Source organism: Homarus americanus, unplaced genomic scaffold, assembly GCF_018991925.1.
Source record: "Homarus americanus isolate GMGI-L3 unplaced genomic scaffold, GMGI_Hamer_2.0 scaffold1024, whole genome shotgun sequence".
NCBI classification, from domain to species: Eukaryota; Metazoa; Arthropoda; class Malacostraca; order Decapoda; family Nephropidae; genus Homarus; species Homarus americanus.
In genome coordinates, this window is record NW_024715228.1 from 3,152,448 (window position 1) to 3,167,297 (window position 14,850).

The 14,850-nt window shown below is 40.1% G+C and overlaps 1 protein-coding gene across 1 annotated transcript; it reads left to right on the forward strand.

Moving 5' to 3' along the window:
• The first annotated feature begins 5,476 nt into the window (after positions 1-5,476).
• LOC121855947 (NADH dehydrogenase [ubiquinone] 1 alpha subcomplex subunit 6-like) lies at positions 5,477-9,757 on the forward strand. Its single transcript, XM_042351169.1, has 3 exons — positions 5,477-5,634; positions 7,258-7,373; positions 7,715-9,757. The coding sequence occupies exons 1-3, from the start codon at positions 5,508-5,510 to the stop codon at positions 7,841-7,843; spliced, it is 372 nt and encodes a 123-aa protein (XP_042207103.1). The 5' UTR covers positions 5,477-5,507; the 3' UTR covers positions 7,844-9,757.
• The last annotated feature ends 5,093 nt before the right edge of the window (positions 9,758-14,850 follow it).

A 14,850-nucleotide genomic window follows, 5' to 3' on the forward strand; every position in this document is an offset into this window, starting at 1 on the left:
GTTATTTCGGGAAATTAAGAACCAAGCGGACTGTGAAGAGCTGCGGAAGGACCTCTGTGGGCTCCAGGAATGGCCGAAGAAATAGATGCTGAGATTCAATGTCACGAAGTGTAAGAGGATGCACCTGGGGCGTACCAACGGTAAGGAGGCGTATCATATGTCCCAACGGGATGAAGAAACTGCACTAGTTGAGACTGTGTGTGAGAAGGACCTAGGTGTGTATGTTGACAATGAGTTGAAGTTCTCGGGCCATTGTGAGAAGAAGGTAAATCAGGCAAATAAATTATTGGGTCTTAAAAGAAGGTCGTTCAGATATCTAGACGGTCCGTCCCTCGTGACGATCTTCAGGAGTGAAGTGCTTCCCCATCTGGAGTACTGTCACCCCATCTGGTCCCCGAGATATGCTAGGGACTGTCAGTTGGTTGAAAATGTTCAAAGGAGGGCCACCAGACTGGTGCCTGCACTTCGGCACCTCAGCTACCCTGAGAGATTGGAGAGCCTGAACTTACCTAGCTTATACTACAGACGGGCAAGGGGGGACCTAGTTGAAGTGTATAAGCATCTCAGGGGGCACTACTCAGTTGAGTGTCCTTACTTGGAGCTGGCGGTCGCTCGCCCCACAAGGGGTCACAGCTCAAGATTGAAGAAGCCGCAAGTCCAGAAAACCGTGAGGGCAAACTTTTTCGGAGTGAGGGTTGTAAACTCTTGGAACAATCTACCAGAGAGTGTTGTGACGGCACCGAGTGTGAGCTCTTTCAAGACAAGACTTGACCAACACTAAAGCGGGTTCAGGTACATTCAGGAGCCGGTGCATGCCCAGTATTTGTCAACAGTGCGTGACAGAGACGTGACCGATCGCCCGGGCGGCTAGCGAGCCGATATTTTGGTGAAGAAGATAAATGAAAAGAGACGTGACCGATCGCCCAAGCGGCTAACAAGCCGATCAGTGGCGAAGAGGATAAAAGTAAAAGTAAAGTCACCAACGGCTAATGAAATCGGACAGCAGCCACTTAAAAATGGGAGGAACCAAAACTGGTTTCAACAAGGCGCAATTCTTTTCTATTTTTTCACGCCATACTCTTTGTTTTAGGTCCTAGCCAATATACTACCGTATATAGAATTAATTTTATTATTATATCACAGATTTTTATTGCCTTACATGCCCCGAACTCTTCAATATTAATCAAAATATTCTCTATAAGCGGCCATGGTCTGCGCATTTTCAGTGGGAGAAATCGCCGATTAGTTGTTACTTGTTAGCTATTTGGGCCGCTTGGGCACTGCACAAGGCTAACGCCTGATCGAGGTGTTAACTTTTCCCTCTGAATGTGTCACGAGCACAAGTCAAAAGCAGCATCTATGCCTACAGAACAGTTAACGCGTTAGCTAATCCGTGCATCGAAAATGCCTTACAATAAACGTCTTTACTATTCTACATCCTCCCAAAGAAAACAAAATAAATCAGCCTCGAAAAACGAAGGACGAAGATAAATAATTGCCGAGCTTATACTACAGACGGGCAAGGGACGACATAATTGAGAGGTATAAACATCTCAAAGGGCACTACTCAGTCGAGTGTCCTTACCTGGAGTTGGCGGACGCTCGTCCCACAAGGAGTCACAGCTCAAGGTTGAAGAAGCCACAAGCCCAAAAAACTGTGAGGGATAACTTTTTCGGAGTGAGAGTTGTGAACTCTTGGAATCTGCCAGAGAATATTATATTGGCACCGAGTGTGAGCTCTTTCAAGATCAGGCTTGACGAGCACTGGGGCAGGTTCAGATACATTCAGGAGCCAGTTCATGCTCAGTACTTGCCAACATTGCGCAACAGAGACATGACCAATAGCCCAGGCGGCTAACGAGCCGATCAGTGCATGGTGAAGAGGATAAAAGTAAAATAAAGTCACTGTACGTTGATCTTGCTTCAAAGCACTGAAGGTATGGAAGTCAAGCTTTCCTTTTTAGTACCTATACGTAACTAAATATTACTTGATCGTGGTACTATGGGAGGTAATGTAGAAGACCATTACCACCAATTTATTTATTATATTGGCACTAAACTCAATTGTGGCACAAAAGTAAAAAATTTCCTTTAACTATCAACTAACTCTCATTGTTCCATTGACAAATTTCTACAATAACTTCCAGAAATGCAGTCTTCAGTATGTTAAACTAAAATGGTCCATCTTCAATATATAAGCAATACATTTACCTGAAGTATAAATTAAACCACTTGATTAAATCATAAATAAAACCGACCACACTCCTGTCGTGGGTGTGTATGGGCAAAGCCGGTTGACTAAACATGGTGCAGCCAACATTATACTCAATTATATTACAACAAAAATCTTCAAATTTAGTAACAACACATTTATTTATATCTAAGAATAATAGATTACTTTTTAAATTAATAAAATGTTTAACTCAAAAAAACATACTTGGAAAAATATGGACGAATTTCTTAACACAAAAACATAAGAATGGAGGAAACTGCAGCGGGCCTATTGGATCATACTACATGACCGCAAGCAGTGTGTGGTGATTAATGGCACGATATCATCATCCGTACCTGTCACAAGCGGGATATTCTTTCTTTTTTTATCCTCTTCACCACTGATCGGCTCGCTAGCCGCCCGGGCGATCGGTCACGTCTCTGTCACGCACTGTTGACAAGTACTGGGCATGCACCGGCTCCTGAATGTACCTGAACCCGCTCCAGTGTTGGTCAATTATTGTCTTGAATGAGCTCACACTCGGTGCCGTCACAACACTTTCTGGTAGATTGTTCCAAGAGTTTACAACCCTCACTCCGAAAAAGTTTGCCCTCACAGTTTTCTGGACTTGCGGCTTCTTCAATCTTGAGCTGTGACCCCTTGTGGGGCGAGCGTCCGCCAGCTCCAAGTATGGACACTCGACTGAGTAGTGCCCCCTGAGATGCTTATACACCTCAACTAGGTCCCCCCTTGCCCGTCTGTAGTATAAGCTAGGCAAGTTCAGGCTCTCCAATCTCTCAGGGTAGCTGAGGTGCCGAAGTGCAGGCACCAGTCTGGTGGCCCTCCTTTGGACATTTTCAACCAACTGACAGTCCCTAGCATATCTCGGGGACCAGACGGGGTGACAGTACTCCAGATGGGGAAGCACTTCACTCTTACTTTTATCCTCTTCGCCACTGATCGGCTTGTTAGCCGCTTGGGCGATCGGTCACGACTCTTTTCCTTTATATTCTTCACCAAAAGGTCGGCTCGCTAGCCGCCCGGGCGATCGGTCACGTCTCTGTCACGCACTGTTGGCAAATACTGGGCATGCACCGGCTCCTGAATGTACCTGAACCCGCTCCAGTGTTGGTCAAGTCTTCTCTTGAAAGAGCTCACACTCGGTGCCGTCACAACACTTTCTGGTAGATTGTTCCAAGAGTTTACAACCCTCACTCCGAAAAAGTTTGCCCTCACGGTTTTCCGGACTTGCGGCTTCTTCAATCTTGAGCTATGACCCCTTGTGGGGCGAGCGTCCGCCAGCTCCAAGTAAGGACACTCAACTGAGTAGTGCCCCCTGAGATGCTTATAAACCTCAACTAGGTCCCCCCTTGCCCGTCTGTAGTATAAGCTAGGCAAGTTCAGGCGCTCCAATCTCGCAGGGTAGCTGAGATGCCGAAGTGCAGGCACCAGCTTGGTGGCCCTCCTTTGAACATTTTCAACCAACTGACAGTCCCTAGCATATCTCGGGGACCAGATGGGGTGACAGTACTCCAGATGGGGAAGCACTTCACTCCTGAAGATCGTCACGAGGGACGGACCGTCTAGATATCTGAACGACCTTCTTATAAGACCCAATAATTTATTTGCCTGATTTACCTTCTTCTCACAATGGCCCGAGAACTTCAGCTCATTGTCAACATACACACCTAGGTCCTTCTCACACACAGTCTCAACTAGTACATTTTCTTCATCCCGTTGGGACATATGGTACGCCTCCTTACCGTTGGTACGCCCCAGGTGCATCCTCTTACACTTCGTGACATTGAATCTCAGCAGCCATTCCTTCGACCATTCCTGGAGCCCACAGAGGTCCTTCTGCAGCTCTTCACAGTCCGCTTGGTTCTTAATTTCCCGAAATAACTTGGCGTCATCGGCAAACATTTGTATGGAGGAGTGTACAACGTCAGGCATATCATTTATGAAACAAACAAACAACAGCGGGCCCAATACACTACCCTGCGGTACCCCACTTGTTACAGGTACAGATGACGATTTCGTGCCATTAATCACCACACATTGCTTGCGGTCATGTAGAAAGTCTTCTATCCACGCTAGGACATTTCCCCGAATTCCGTACCCTTCCAGTTTGATTTTCAGCCTTTCGTGGGGTACACTGTCGAAAGCCTTGGCAAAATCTAGGTAAATATTGTCGATATTACCACCCCGTTCTAGAATATGGGTCCAAATATCCAATACCTTGAGCAATTGTGTCAAGCAAGAGCGCCCCGGCATAAAACCGTGTTGGCAATCTTTTACAAGGTTGTTTCGTAGTAGATGTTCCATCGCTGCATCTCTGATAATACTCTCAAGTACTTTACATATTATGCTGGTCAGGCTCACCGGTCTATAGTTGTTCGTGGAGTGCCTATCGCCCTTCTTGAAGATAGGACTCACATAAGCCACTTTCCATTCACTGGGGACCATTTGTTCATCCAGGCATTTACAAAACAGAATCTTCAGGGGCTCTGCAAGCTCGTTGCACAGCTCCCTTAGCACTCTAGGATGCACTATGTCAGGTCCAGGACTCTTGAAGATCGTTACGAGGGACGGACCGTCTAGATATCTGAACGACCTTCTTTTAAGACCCAATAATTTATTTGCCTGATTTACCTTCTTCTCGCAATGGCCCGAGAACTTCAGCTCATTGTCAACATACACACCTATGTAGGTCCTTCTCACATTCAGTCTCAACTAGTGCAGTTTCTTCATCCCGATGGGACATATGGTACGCCTCCTTACCGTTAGTACGCCCCAGGTGCATCCTCTTACACTTCGTGACACTGAATCTCAGCAGCCATTTCTTCGACCATTCCTGGAGCTCACAGAGGTCCTTCTGCAGCTCTTCACAGTCCGCTTGGTTCTTAATTTCCCGAAATTACTTGACGTCATCGGCAAACATTTGTATGGAGGAGGATAAAAGAAAATGAAAAGTAATCAGAGACGTGACCGATCGCCGAAGCGGCTAACGAGCCGATCAGTGGCGAAGAGGATAAAGTAAGTAAAAGAAAAGTTTACAACCCTCACTCCGAAAAGTTATCCCTCAGTTTTCTGGGGGCTTGCGGCGTGAGATGAAAACGCCTTAGTTATCATCTGCTTCGTCTTTTAATAATAAATTTAAGATGTGAACCTTATAATTATTAAGATTTTTACAACTACAAGAAAATATCACATATATTAACAACAAATAAAATAGTTTACGTGATAACAGAGTTGCTAATTTGATTGTTTTGGTGATCAGCTGTGAGTGACCAAGATGGCGTCGAGGTTAGCGCGATCTACTGTCCGGCAGGTTAAACCTCTCCTGTCTATCGACCAAGGGGAGGCTAGGAAGCGAGTGCTCAACCTATATAAGGCTTGGTATCGCCAGATCCCTTATATTGGTAAGAAAGCTTTGTATATATGATGTTAATGAACCTTTTCTTCACTGACTGATATGTATGTATATATATATTAAATAATTATCACATGTACCATAAAACAAAGTAATATGTGTATGAACAACAATTACAAGTAAACACTCGCTATTTAGTACATATTACTCCGAGGGTAACACAAAGACGCTAGATCTTATTTCCATTGTGGTCATCTTGAGCTATACTCTCCAACCTGGGATGAAGCCTCGTTTAAAACAACTGGGTGTTTTATTACAGGTATCTTTCACATAATGATGAGGTTGCGTTCCTCAAAAACCTAAAGTTAAGCAGAATTGTCGCCAAATAGCAAAGGACAGTAAAAGTTTAGGTTTATATATAGGACTAACCTGCCAGGGCTGCATAGCGCCGATGAGGCCGTATCATCTCACGTCCAGAATATACCTCAAATATAACCATATCTTTCTGTTTAATATACCGGGGAAGTTAGGTAAGGTTAGTTCGTTCGTTCCTTTGGTATGAGAATAGGTTAGGTTAGGTTGGTTGGTTCCTATGGTATGAGGGGGTCTGCCCATATATTTACCACTGCTCTACCTCTTTCGTAACCCTGTTCATTCCCATCAATATATACACGAAAATAACTATTGCTTGGGATATAAAATAATTAAAAACACCAAGACAATTTATAAAGACGAAAATAAAATATAAAAACATTGTTAATATGCCTGCAATCATCTCACTGCTCAGTGGATTATGCGCTGGTTCCAAATCACCTTAATTTGTTCTGTATTTTGTTTATTTACCAATGTTTTAAACGTTTTCTTTATTAAATAATTAATATTCATGTATAATAATGACACAATACATCTCGAGTCGTCTGTATACATGTGCAATTTCTATTCGAGTAAAATAATAACTTACAATTTGTCACTGATACTAGCAACTGTTAGTGGTGACAAAATGGATTTGATATTGGCGATGAAATGGGGTTTTGGTGACGAACCGGGTTGGTGGCGACATGGGGTGCATCCGGTATGAGAATAGGTTATTTTTGGTGTGTTTTACTCAAATCTGACTTCCATTTTTGTGCAAATTAGCAATAAATGCTAATTTGTAGAAAAAATTAAGGTCAGATTTGAGTACAACACCAAAAATAAACTATTCTTATACCAAAGGAACCAACCTAACCTACTGTAACTAAGAAAAGAACAGAAAAAAGTGATTAACCCAAAATATAAATGTCAGAATCATTTAAAATGGCAAGAAAACTAGGGAAAATATATTTTTCATGTTAAAAAAGGTGATGGGTGGTTAACAAAAAATGACCAGGTTAAGTTAGTCAGAAAGGCCTTCTTAGTAACTATCATTGTATAGTCTGCCCACCATGCATGCACATTAGGCTGCTGTGCCATAGACGTCATTGTTTGTATACGGTTGCCGTATCTGTACCCTGTGCCTACAGTTTAAGACTTAGTTCTGTTTTTTGGGGGGCTATTCTAGTTAAAATAATCTTAAAGGAAACTTGTTTCTTTCTTCATAAATACACGAAAAAGGTTGGAGAAATTCCCTAAATATGCAAATATAATATGATAAGCATATCCCCCCTTTACTTTATTAATATTCTTTCATCAGTGGTGGACTATGACCTCCCAAAGTCCAAGGAACAGTGTCGACAGAAGTTAAGAGAGGAATTTGAAAAACATCGTCACGTGCAAGACATACGCACCGTTGATATGCTCGTTATTAAGGTGAGGAAGTAGAAAAATATGTGAGTATTTGCTAGTACTGTACACAGTGTTTGCGTAGAAATAGAATATACAGGCAGTCCACACTATATACGCACTTGTATGTATTTTGTACGTATGTAAACTTTAGAAATTAGTGAACACTTTTCTTTCTATGCAACATATTTTGGCTGATGTGCATTGTAACCCTCTGTTATTCTGGTAACTTTTGGACAGACAGTTGTTCCAATAACACCATTAATTTGGCGATAAATGTTGAAAATAAAGTTAATTAGTGTCCTCTTCCTTGGGTATTTTGGGATTGAAATATTATATTATACTAAACTTTCCTTTTAATCCTCCAGGGCCAAATGGAACTAAAAGAAACAGTTGAAATCTGGAAGCAGAAGCATGGCCTGATGGCTTATTGGCGGGACTCTGTAGAACCACGGCCCAAAGATTTCCTTAGCAAGTTCTTGGACGGTCACGAGTGATAGTTTAAGTAGCTGTTAGTTCAGATTTTGTTTATATGTCATATTTAAAAATCCTTTTGTTAAATCTATTAAGCAAATCATCATTTTACCAGAATTGTAATTTGCATTTTTTTTATTTGTTCAAATATCAGATTCAAGAGAGATTGTTAATCCATTAAAGTAGTAATTGAAAATTTGGTTATTAAAAATTTTTGTAGGGTATCAAATACAGTATATTTATGTTAGATGTATATACTTCCTGTGTAAATGTTTTTATTAAAAACTGGTAAAAAATGTTATGTATGAAAAATATGACCTTACTGTACTGTTACCAAACAGTTCTACATTCTTGGTTGGGCTCGGTTTACAAGGGATGGGCTTCTCTACATCATCATTATCATTGTCCAAAAATTTACAGTGTTCTAGCTGTATCAACTGATTGATTACCACACTACATTCATTGGAGATGGTTCAACTTCATCCCAGGACACTGCAATGTTATTAAAAGCAATCTTGAGGTTTAAGGTACACCAAAAGTCTCGGATGAATGGCGCATTCTCTCCATTTGATTTGGTGATCAACTGTGAGACTCCTTTTAAACCCTCTTGTGGTCAAAAGTTGCATCACGAAGCGCTCTCACAATAAGAGCGCCCCTCCTGTAAGCAGAAATGCTGGAATAGTGGACCGGGCCTATCAACCACCTAAGTTCCTCCCACTAGCCTTGTGTGTTGACACATGCATCTCTTAAGGGTACAATTTGGGTCTGCATCACACTACCCAATGTTTACGAAAATGGATAAACCATTCTTGTTGCCAATGCAACTGTCAAAAAATTGTGAGAAGGCGAGATTTCCAACCATGGCCAAGAGTACCAGAGGGTAAGATAATGAGCTTTAATCCTTTACAGTAGCTGCAAAGAGCCACTATGCTGTACAGGATACACTTAAAAAATCCGAATATCAGTTATGTGAAGAAAAAAAATTGTTGCCTACACATTCAGATCTTTAAATTTAGGCAAGTGTTATGGGACATATTTGTCTAGTGGTTATTATAATGTTCCACAACATGAAAACACAAGGTAAGATAAACGGGGAATGGTAATATTCATAATACACTAGGAACTTCTAAAATATATTAAGTATTAAACCTATTTACACTATACTGTATACACAGAAAGGTGAAAATGAAAGTACATCAATTACAACTGAGACCAGGGACCAAAAGACAAGAACCTATAATCTTATACTGTACATGGAATAAGTGTTACCTATCACAATATAAATTACAATTATAATCCTAATCATATGCACAAAGTAAACTTAGCTGTGAGGTGACCACTCAGTAGCACAAACACAAAACCCTCAAAGACACACGATACACAGGGCAGAGCAGAGCAGAACAACAGCACGTCAAGAAGCCAGGGGAGTGAGTGAGTCAGTTACTAGTACTGTAGATCTACCAACTAACCTCACAGAGTTGCCAGGTTGTTTATTACTCACTACAAGGATGAAAACATGGACACAAATAATACATAATTTACAATACAGTACTGTACAACAATATACTATATAACCTACAACAATACACATATCACAAAAAAACATAACATATGTAAGATGAAAAAGAATAAACAGAATGAACAGCTCGTTCCTTGAACGAGCTGACTACCTAGTTCCCATCATACAAGTCAAAGAAAAATATAGCGTTACTTTCTCCATGCCTTTTGCTCTAAGACCTACAAAGAAATATGGTAAAGATCTCCTGTCAATGAAGGTTAGAGTCTGAACCACCAAATTTAGTCTCTGTTTACCAACAGATGGTGAAAATTGAAATTACTGTACTGCATGTCTGACCTCGAGTGGCTACAGGAAGTAATTGCCCTTAACGGTGGCTGGAGAAGATATTAATTTAATGGAATTAAAAACAAACAATATACCCCTGAATTTTTTTTATTCCTTTATAGTGTATTCCCTAACCACATTTATCTTATTCTAGATCATCATCCTGCAACATCCAGGATACAAACTTGATATAGACATGATTTCTGTATAGTACAAAATTATTTTACTTATGTATCATGCGGTCACTACATCATTTAATTTGCATACAGTAAGTCCTCACTTAACGTCGCAGTTACGTTATTGAAAAGCACAATGTTAATGGAAACAACGTTAACGGAATCAATTTTCCCCATAAGAAATAAATAAAATACGCGAGTTATGTTCCCCATCCTCCCTTTGCCCCATAAAATACATTACATATACATAAATTCAATGGAATTTTTTTAGAAAATAGTTTATATTATACATCTAAAAAGATAAACAAACTAAATCATTTTGTATTGTACTCACACTGATGGGCAGAGGTGAAGCGAGTGTGTGTGGTGGGTAGTGGTGAATCAGACCTGGAGGATTTAAAACCTCCATTTTTGTAGCAAGGCTAATGGTCTTGCGTTGCTTCTTCACAACACTAGCATCACTAGCACTTGATGGGCGCTTGGAAGCCATTTCGAATGGTTACAGTACAATATTTAGAGCAAAAACACTTATAACACGCACATACGCTGTGGAAGCCTAACAAAGACTGAGGATGCTTGGGGACGCTGTAACGCTCCGTGAAAGAGCGTAGCACGCCAAGATGAGAGAGGGTGATGCGCCATACAAAGTACAGTAGTCCGATAATGCAAATCTTTTGGTTAAGCAAAATATGAAATGCAGTACTGTACTACGTGTCTTTACAGATAAGGACTGAACGACAGTTACTTCAATTACATTAAAAAATATAATGAGGATACTAGCCTACAATAGTACAACAAACACAGCTGCTCAACAGCGTACTGTACTGTACTATCGAGGACAAAAGTTCGCTCCTTTCCAAACTGAAGCAGTATCAACCCGCACAACACACCCGCACCAGATAACAATCAGGTTAAGTCAGTTCGGAGACTCATTCCCGTGTCTCAGTTTCACTACAGGGAGCGAACTTTTGTCCACGATATTACTGTACAGTACGGTACATGTACCAAGAATAGATATGAATTTTCTTATCCCTGGCATTTTTCCAAGTCTAAAATACGCATCTCACACTGAGCAACTTAACTGCAGTTGGAAACGGCTATATTTATTTATTTATGCAAACACCACTACAGTACAGTATACACGTACAATATACTGTACCATAAACATTCAATATACAGGGTGATTCAGCAAAGAGTACATTAAATTGGAGGATGAAATTCTTGGATAATTCTAAACCACAATGTCTCTATGGTAAAATGTCAGATTCTGCATATGCCCACATATTCGTGACAGGTGCGAGCAAATTAAACATACCTGTAGTCCAGACATTCTGGAATGCGTCAGACAACCAATGGTACGACGTGTACAGGTCTGCATTGAGGCAGAAGGGGGCAACTTTGAACATTTCCTTTAGGTTGTAACAAAGAGAGGTCACACTGTAGAGATTCTTGAATAAATGATTACAAACCCACAGTTGTTTCACTTCAAATTCACTCTCATTAATACATCATCTTAAATGTATTGTAACATGGAAACTGCAGAATCTGACATTTTACCATAGGAACATTGTGGTTTAGAATTATCCAAGGATTTCATCCTCCAATTTAATATACTCTTTGCTGAATCACTCTGTATACTACTGTAAACATTACACTGTACTCACCAATGGATGCTGTCATCTTGAGCTTGTGATGCAGGCAGACCAAAGGGTGATATGATGATACAGAATGGCCTGTTTTAGTTGAACAAATTTATTGACAAAGCTTGAAGTACAGTTTGCCTATTCTGAGTAATTCAGTCAGGTCTTGACACTGAGGGTGGTATCACTTCTCACTGCCATGCAGGACAGAGGTTCATACACAAAGAAATACATCATATTCATTAACAGTGTATATAGGTCAGATTCATGTGGGTGATGTCACTGTTCACTGCCATGCAGGACAGAGGTTCGTACACAAAGAAATCCATCATATCATATTCATTTGCAGTATATATAGGTCAGAGTCATGTGGGTGATGTCACTGTTCACTGCCATGCAAGATAGTGGTTCATATACATTGGACGTTATATTGTAATTGAAGATTAACTTGGGATAAACAGCAAGAATGTCCTCAAGCACCCCCGATTCAATGTAGTAATTACAAAGTTCATGATACAATAAGCCAGGTGGCCTGAAGTCTTTGACAGTGTCACATTCAATAATATAGTGTTCAAGTGTATGCTTTAAAGGTTTATCACAAAGTTTACAGGCCGAGTGTTCTGATATGGGTACAGCGTTACTAACTTGCCAGATGTGTCTGTATCCTAGCCTAATTCTGGCCATGACTACATCACATTGTCTGGTTCTGTCCTTATGCTGGCCATACCGGTACCTCTCGTCACAAAATTTGTCATATTTACTAATGCTACAACTGCCAGGTCTCTCTGCATTGCTCAGTTCTTCTAGATCAGAGTTCATGATTCTAACTTGAATGTTTTTAAGTACAGCATTGGACAGGCCAAGGTCACGGTCAACATTTTCTTTCTTACATGCTTCATTGGCCAGTCTATCAGCACCTAATTCCAACATGGGATGGAATCCACACAAATTCGATACGAGAGTTGTTCTCATTGGCAGTTATCACATTTCTTTTAATATCACAGAATATACCCCACCACCATTTTCTTTAAGTAGATTCCAGTTAGTTGAGTTTGTGTTGTGCTGGCCCAGTTGTTCAGCCTTTGCCTGTCTTTGTCTTGTAGCAGGTGTTGCGGTCACTCTCGTCTCCCACCACGAAGGAGGGACTGTGCATGTTCTGTATACCCTGTACTGTACATACACCCTCTACACACTAGCCTACAGTACATATACACTGTCCACTCTGCTTACATACAGTACTGTACTGTACATATGGTACTTTCACACTGAATGTACAGTACAGTGCAGTATACATCACTGTATGCACTCTCTACTTAACAGTATTCTTGGCTGATTATATGCTGATACAGTACAGTACTGCACAACTTATACTGCATGTGAAAACATCAGTGAGCTAGTGAACAAGCTTGTACAATGAACTAAGTGCCATGATGCAAGAGTCTGAGGAGATAGGCTACATGAGAGTAGTGGCTAATCGTTGCTCACGAGCACTCAAACCCTACCCACCCATGCACCTGGCCCGCAGGGCCACAATGAAAGCATGATGCAATCTCTCGGGTTTTTTGAAAGTGGGCATAATGCAAATCCCAGGAATTTGTTTGGATATATTTGGATATAGGGAATGGAGAGGTTTTTCCGAGAATTTCTTGGAATGAAAACATTTCCAACACTTGGAAAGTTCCAAGAATGAAAAATTCCTGCTTAAATACTTCCGCCATTACGAGATATTTGCAGCATACTGTACTGTATTGTAACATGATCTATGGCTTGAATGTTATATGTAGTACTGTACCCCATTCTATTTCTATATAAATAAATATCTAATTTTGGAGGTTGATTCCTATGTAGAAGTGAGGGGGACATGTGATGTTTAGGAAAATATTTATTTACAAAGCAGAGCTTCAGTTGAGGCAAGAGACCCAGAGACGTTCCTGTTGTTAATTTTTAATAACCAAAGTGTTCTTGTTTAACTATTCAATTAGATGCATTTCAGTTGATACTACAAAATTTCATATTGTCATACTGTAGATCAATGAAGTAAGAGATGACATAGTGTAGTTACCTGATAATGTACGAGATAAAAGTATATTTTTGTAATTTACTGAAACTATCAAGCACAGTCAGTTCTCCTAAAATGTGGTAGTTGTGTTCCTGAAAAACACCACATTATAGAGAAATTAAGGGGTTAGTAGGCTGGAGAACACCCAACATTACACATGGAACCCACTTCACTTTCACATTATTGTTAGTTTGTGTTATATTAACTGTTTGTACAAAGAACTAGATCCAGGCAAGGTTAATGTCAGGTCAGATTAGCTATGTTTGCATATGTTAACATAAGTGTCAATTAATTAATTTTCTTTGTATATAAGCACTTAGGTCCATATTTATTATTTTTAGTATAATTGGGTTAGGCTACATCAGATTAGGTTTTCTTTGCTTATGAAGAGTTAGGTCAGGTTAACTCAGGTTAGGTAATGTTTGTATACATGAAGATAAGTTAAACTTTATCAATAAATTAATTTTTTTATGCTTATGAAGACTTATGTCCAATACAGTATATTTTGATTGGGTTAGGTCTGGTCAGGTTAAGTTTTATTTGGTTAATTCAGGTTAGGTTAGGCTATGTTCAGATATATTCAATGAAGTGAAACTGAAATGCCAATAGATTCAATTTGCTTTGTTTATGTGCAGTTAGGAGTTCCAAATTGATTAATTTTAATATACATTATTTGGATTGGGTCAGGTCAGATTAGGTTATATACAATTTGTTGTGTAAAATCTACCCCTTGATCCATGGGCTGAATTAAAAATGTACAGTAGTGTTCTTGAGTAAAAATTCCACTTTCACATGCTCAAACAGTTCATTGAAAAGCATGGTGCATTATTAACAAGCAGCAATATCTGAGGGTGATTTGCTGGGGAACAGTAACATGCCAAAGTGAGAGAGAAATTATAACCCATACCTTATTTGTTTACCAAATAACAGGGCGCTTGCTTTTGGTATACTATAACTCTTCAAAGCACAAAGTACTGTACCAGCATGGGGTTCAGCTTCAGGTCACCAGCTACATTACCACCCAAGAGCAGTGTCAGATGATCCTTGTTAGCTTTTAAACTGGGGACACTTTTCCCTCTACAGTAATGAAACAAGACAGTTTCATCCACATTAAAATCTAACAAAAACATTTTACAGCATTAACATAAACAGTTGTAACCTTACCAACAACTTTGATGTTATTCATATTGTTCCATTTCTTAAATCTCATAAAACACACAGGTCTAACAATGAAATGTTCACTCACACTTTTCCTTTGAGGTTTATCAACAAATTTGGGTGTCTGTGATCATAGAGGACTCGCAGGTATATT

Excerpts from the sequence above, each read along its gene's own strand:
- LOC121855947 (XM_042351169.1), top strand. The coding sequence starts at position 5,508 with ATGGCGTCGAGGTTAGCGCGATCTACTGTCCGGCAGGTTAAACCTCTC. Across the intron at positions 5,635-7,257 it reads TCGCCAGATCCCTTATATTG|TGGTGGACTATGACCTCCCA; the intron begins GTAAGAAAGCTT and ends TTCTTTCATCAG. Across the intron at positions 7,374-7,714 it reads TTGATATGCTCGTTATTAAG|GGCCAAATGGAACTAAAAGA; the intron begins GTGAGGAAGTAG and ends TTAATCCTCCAG.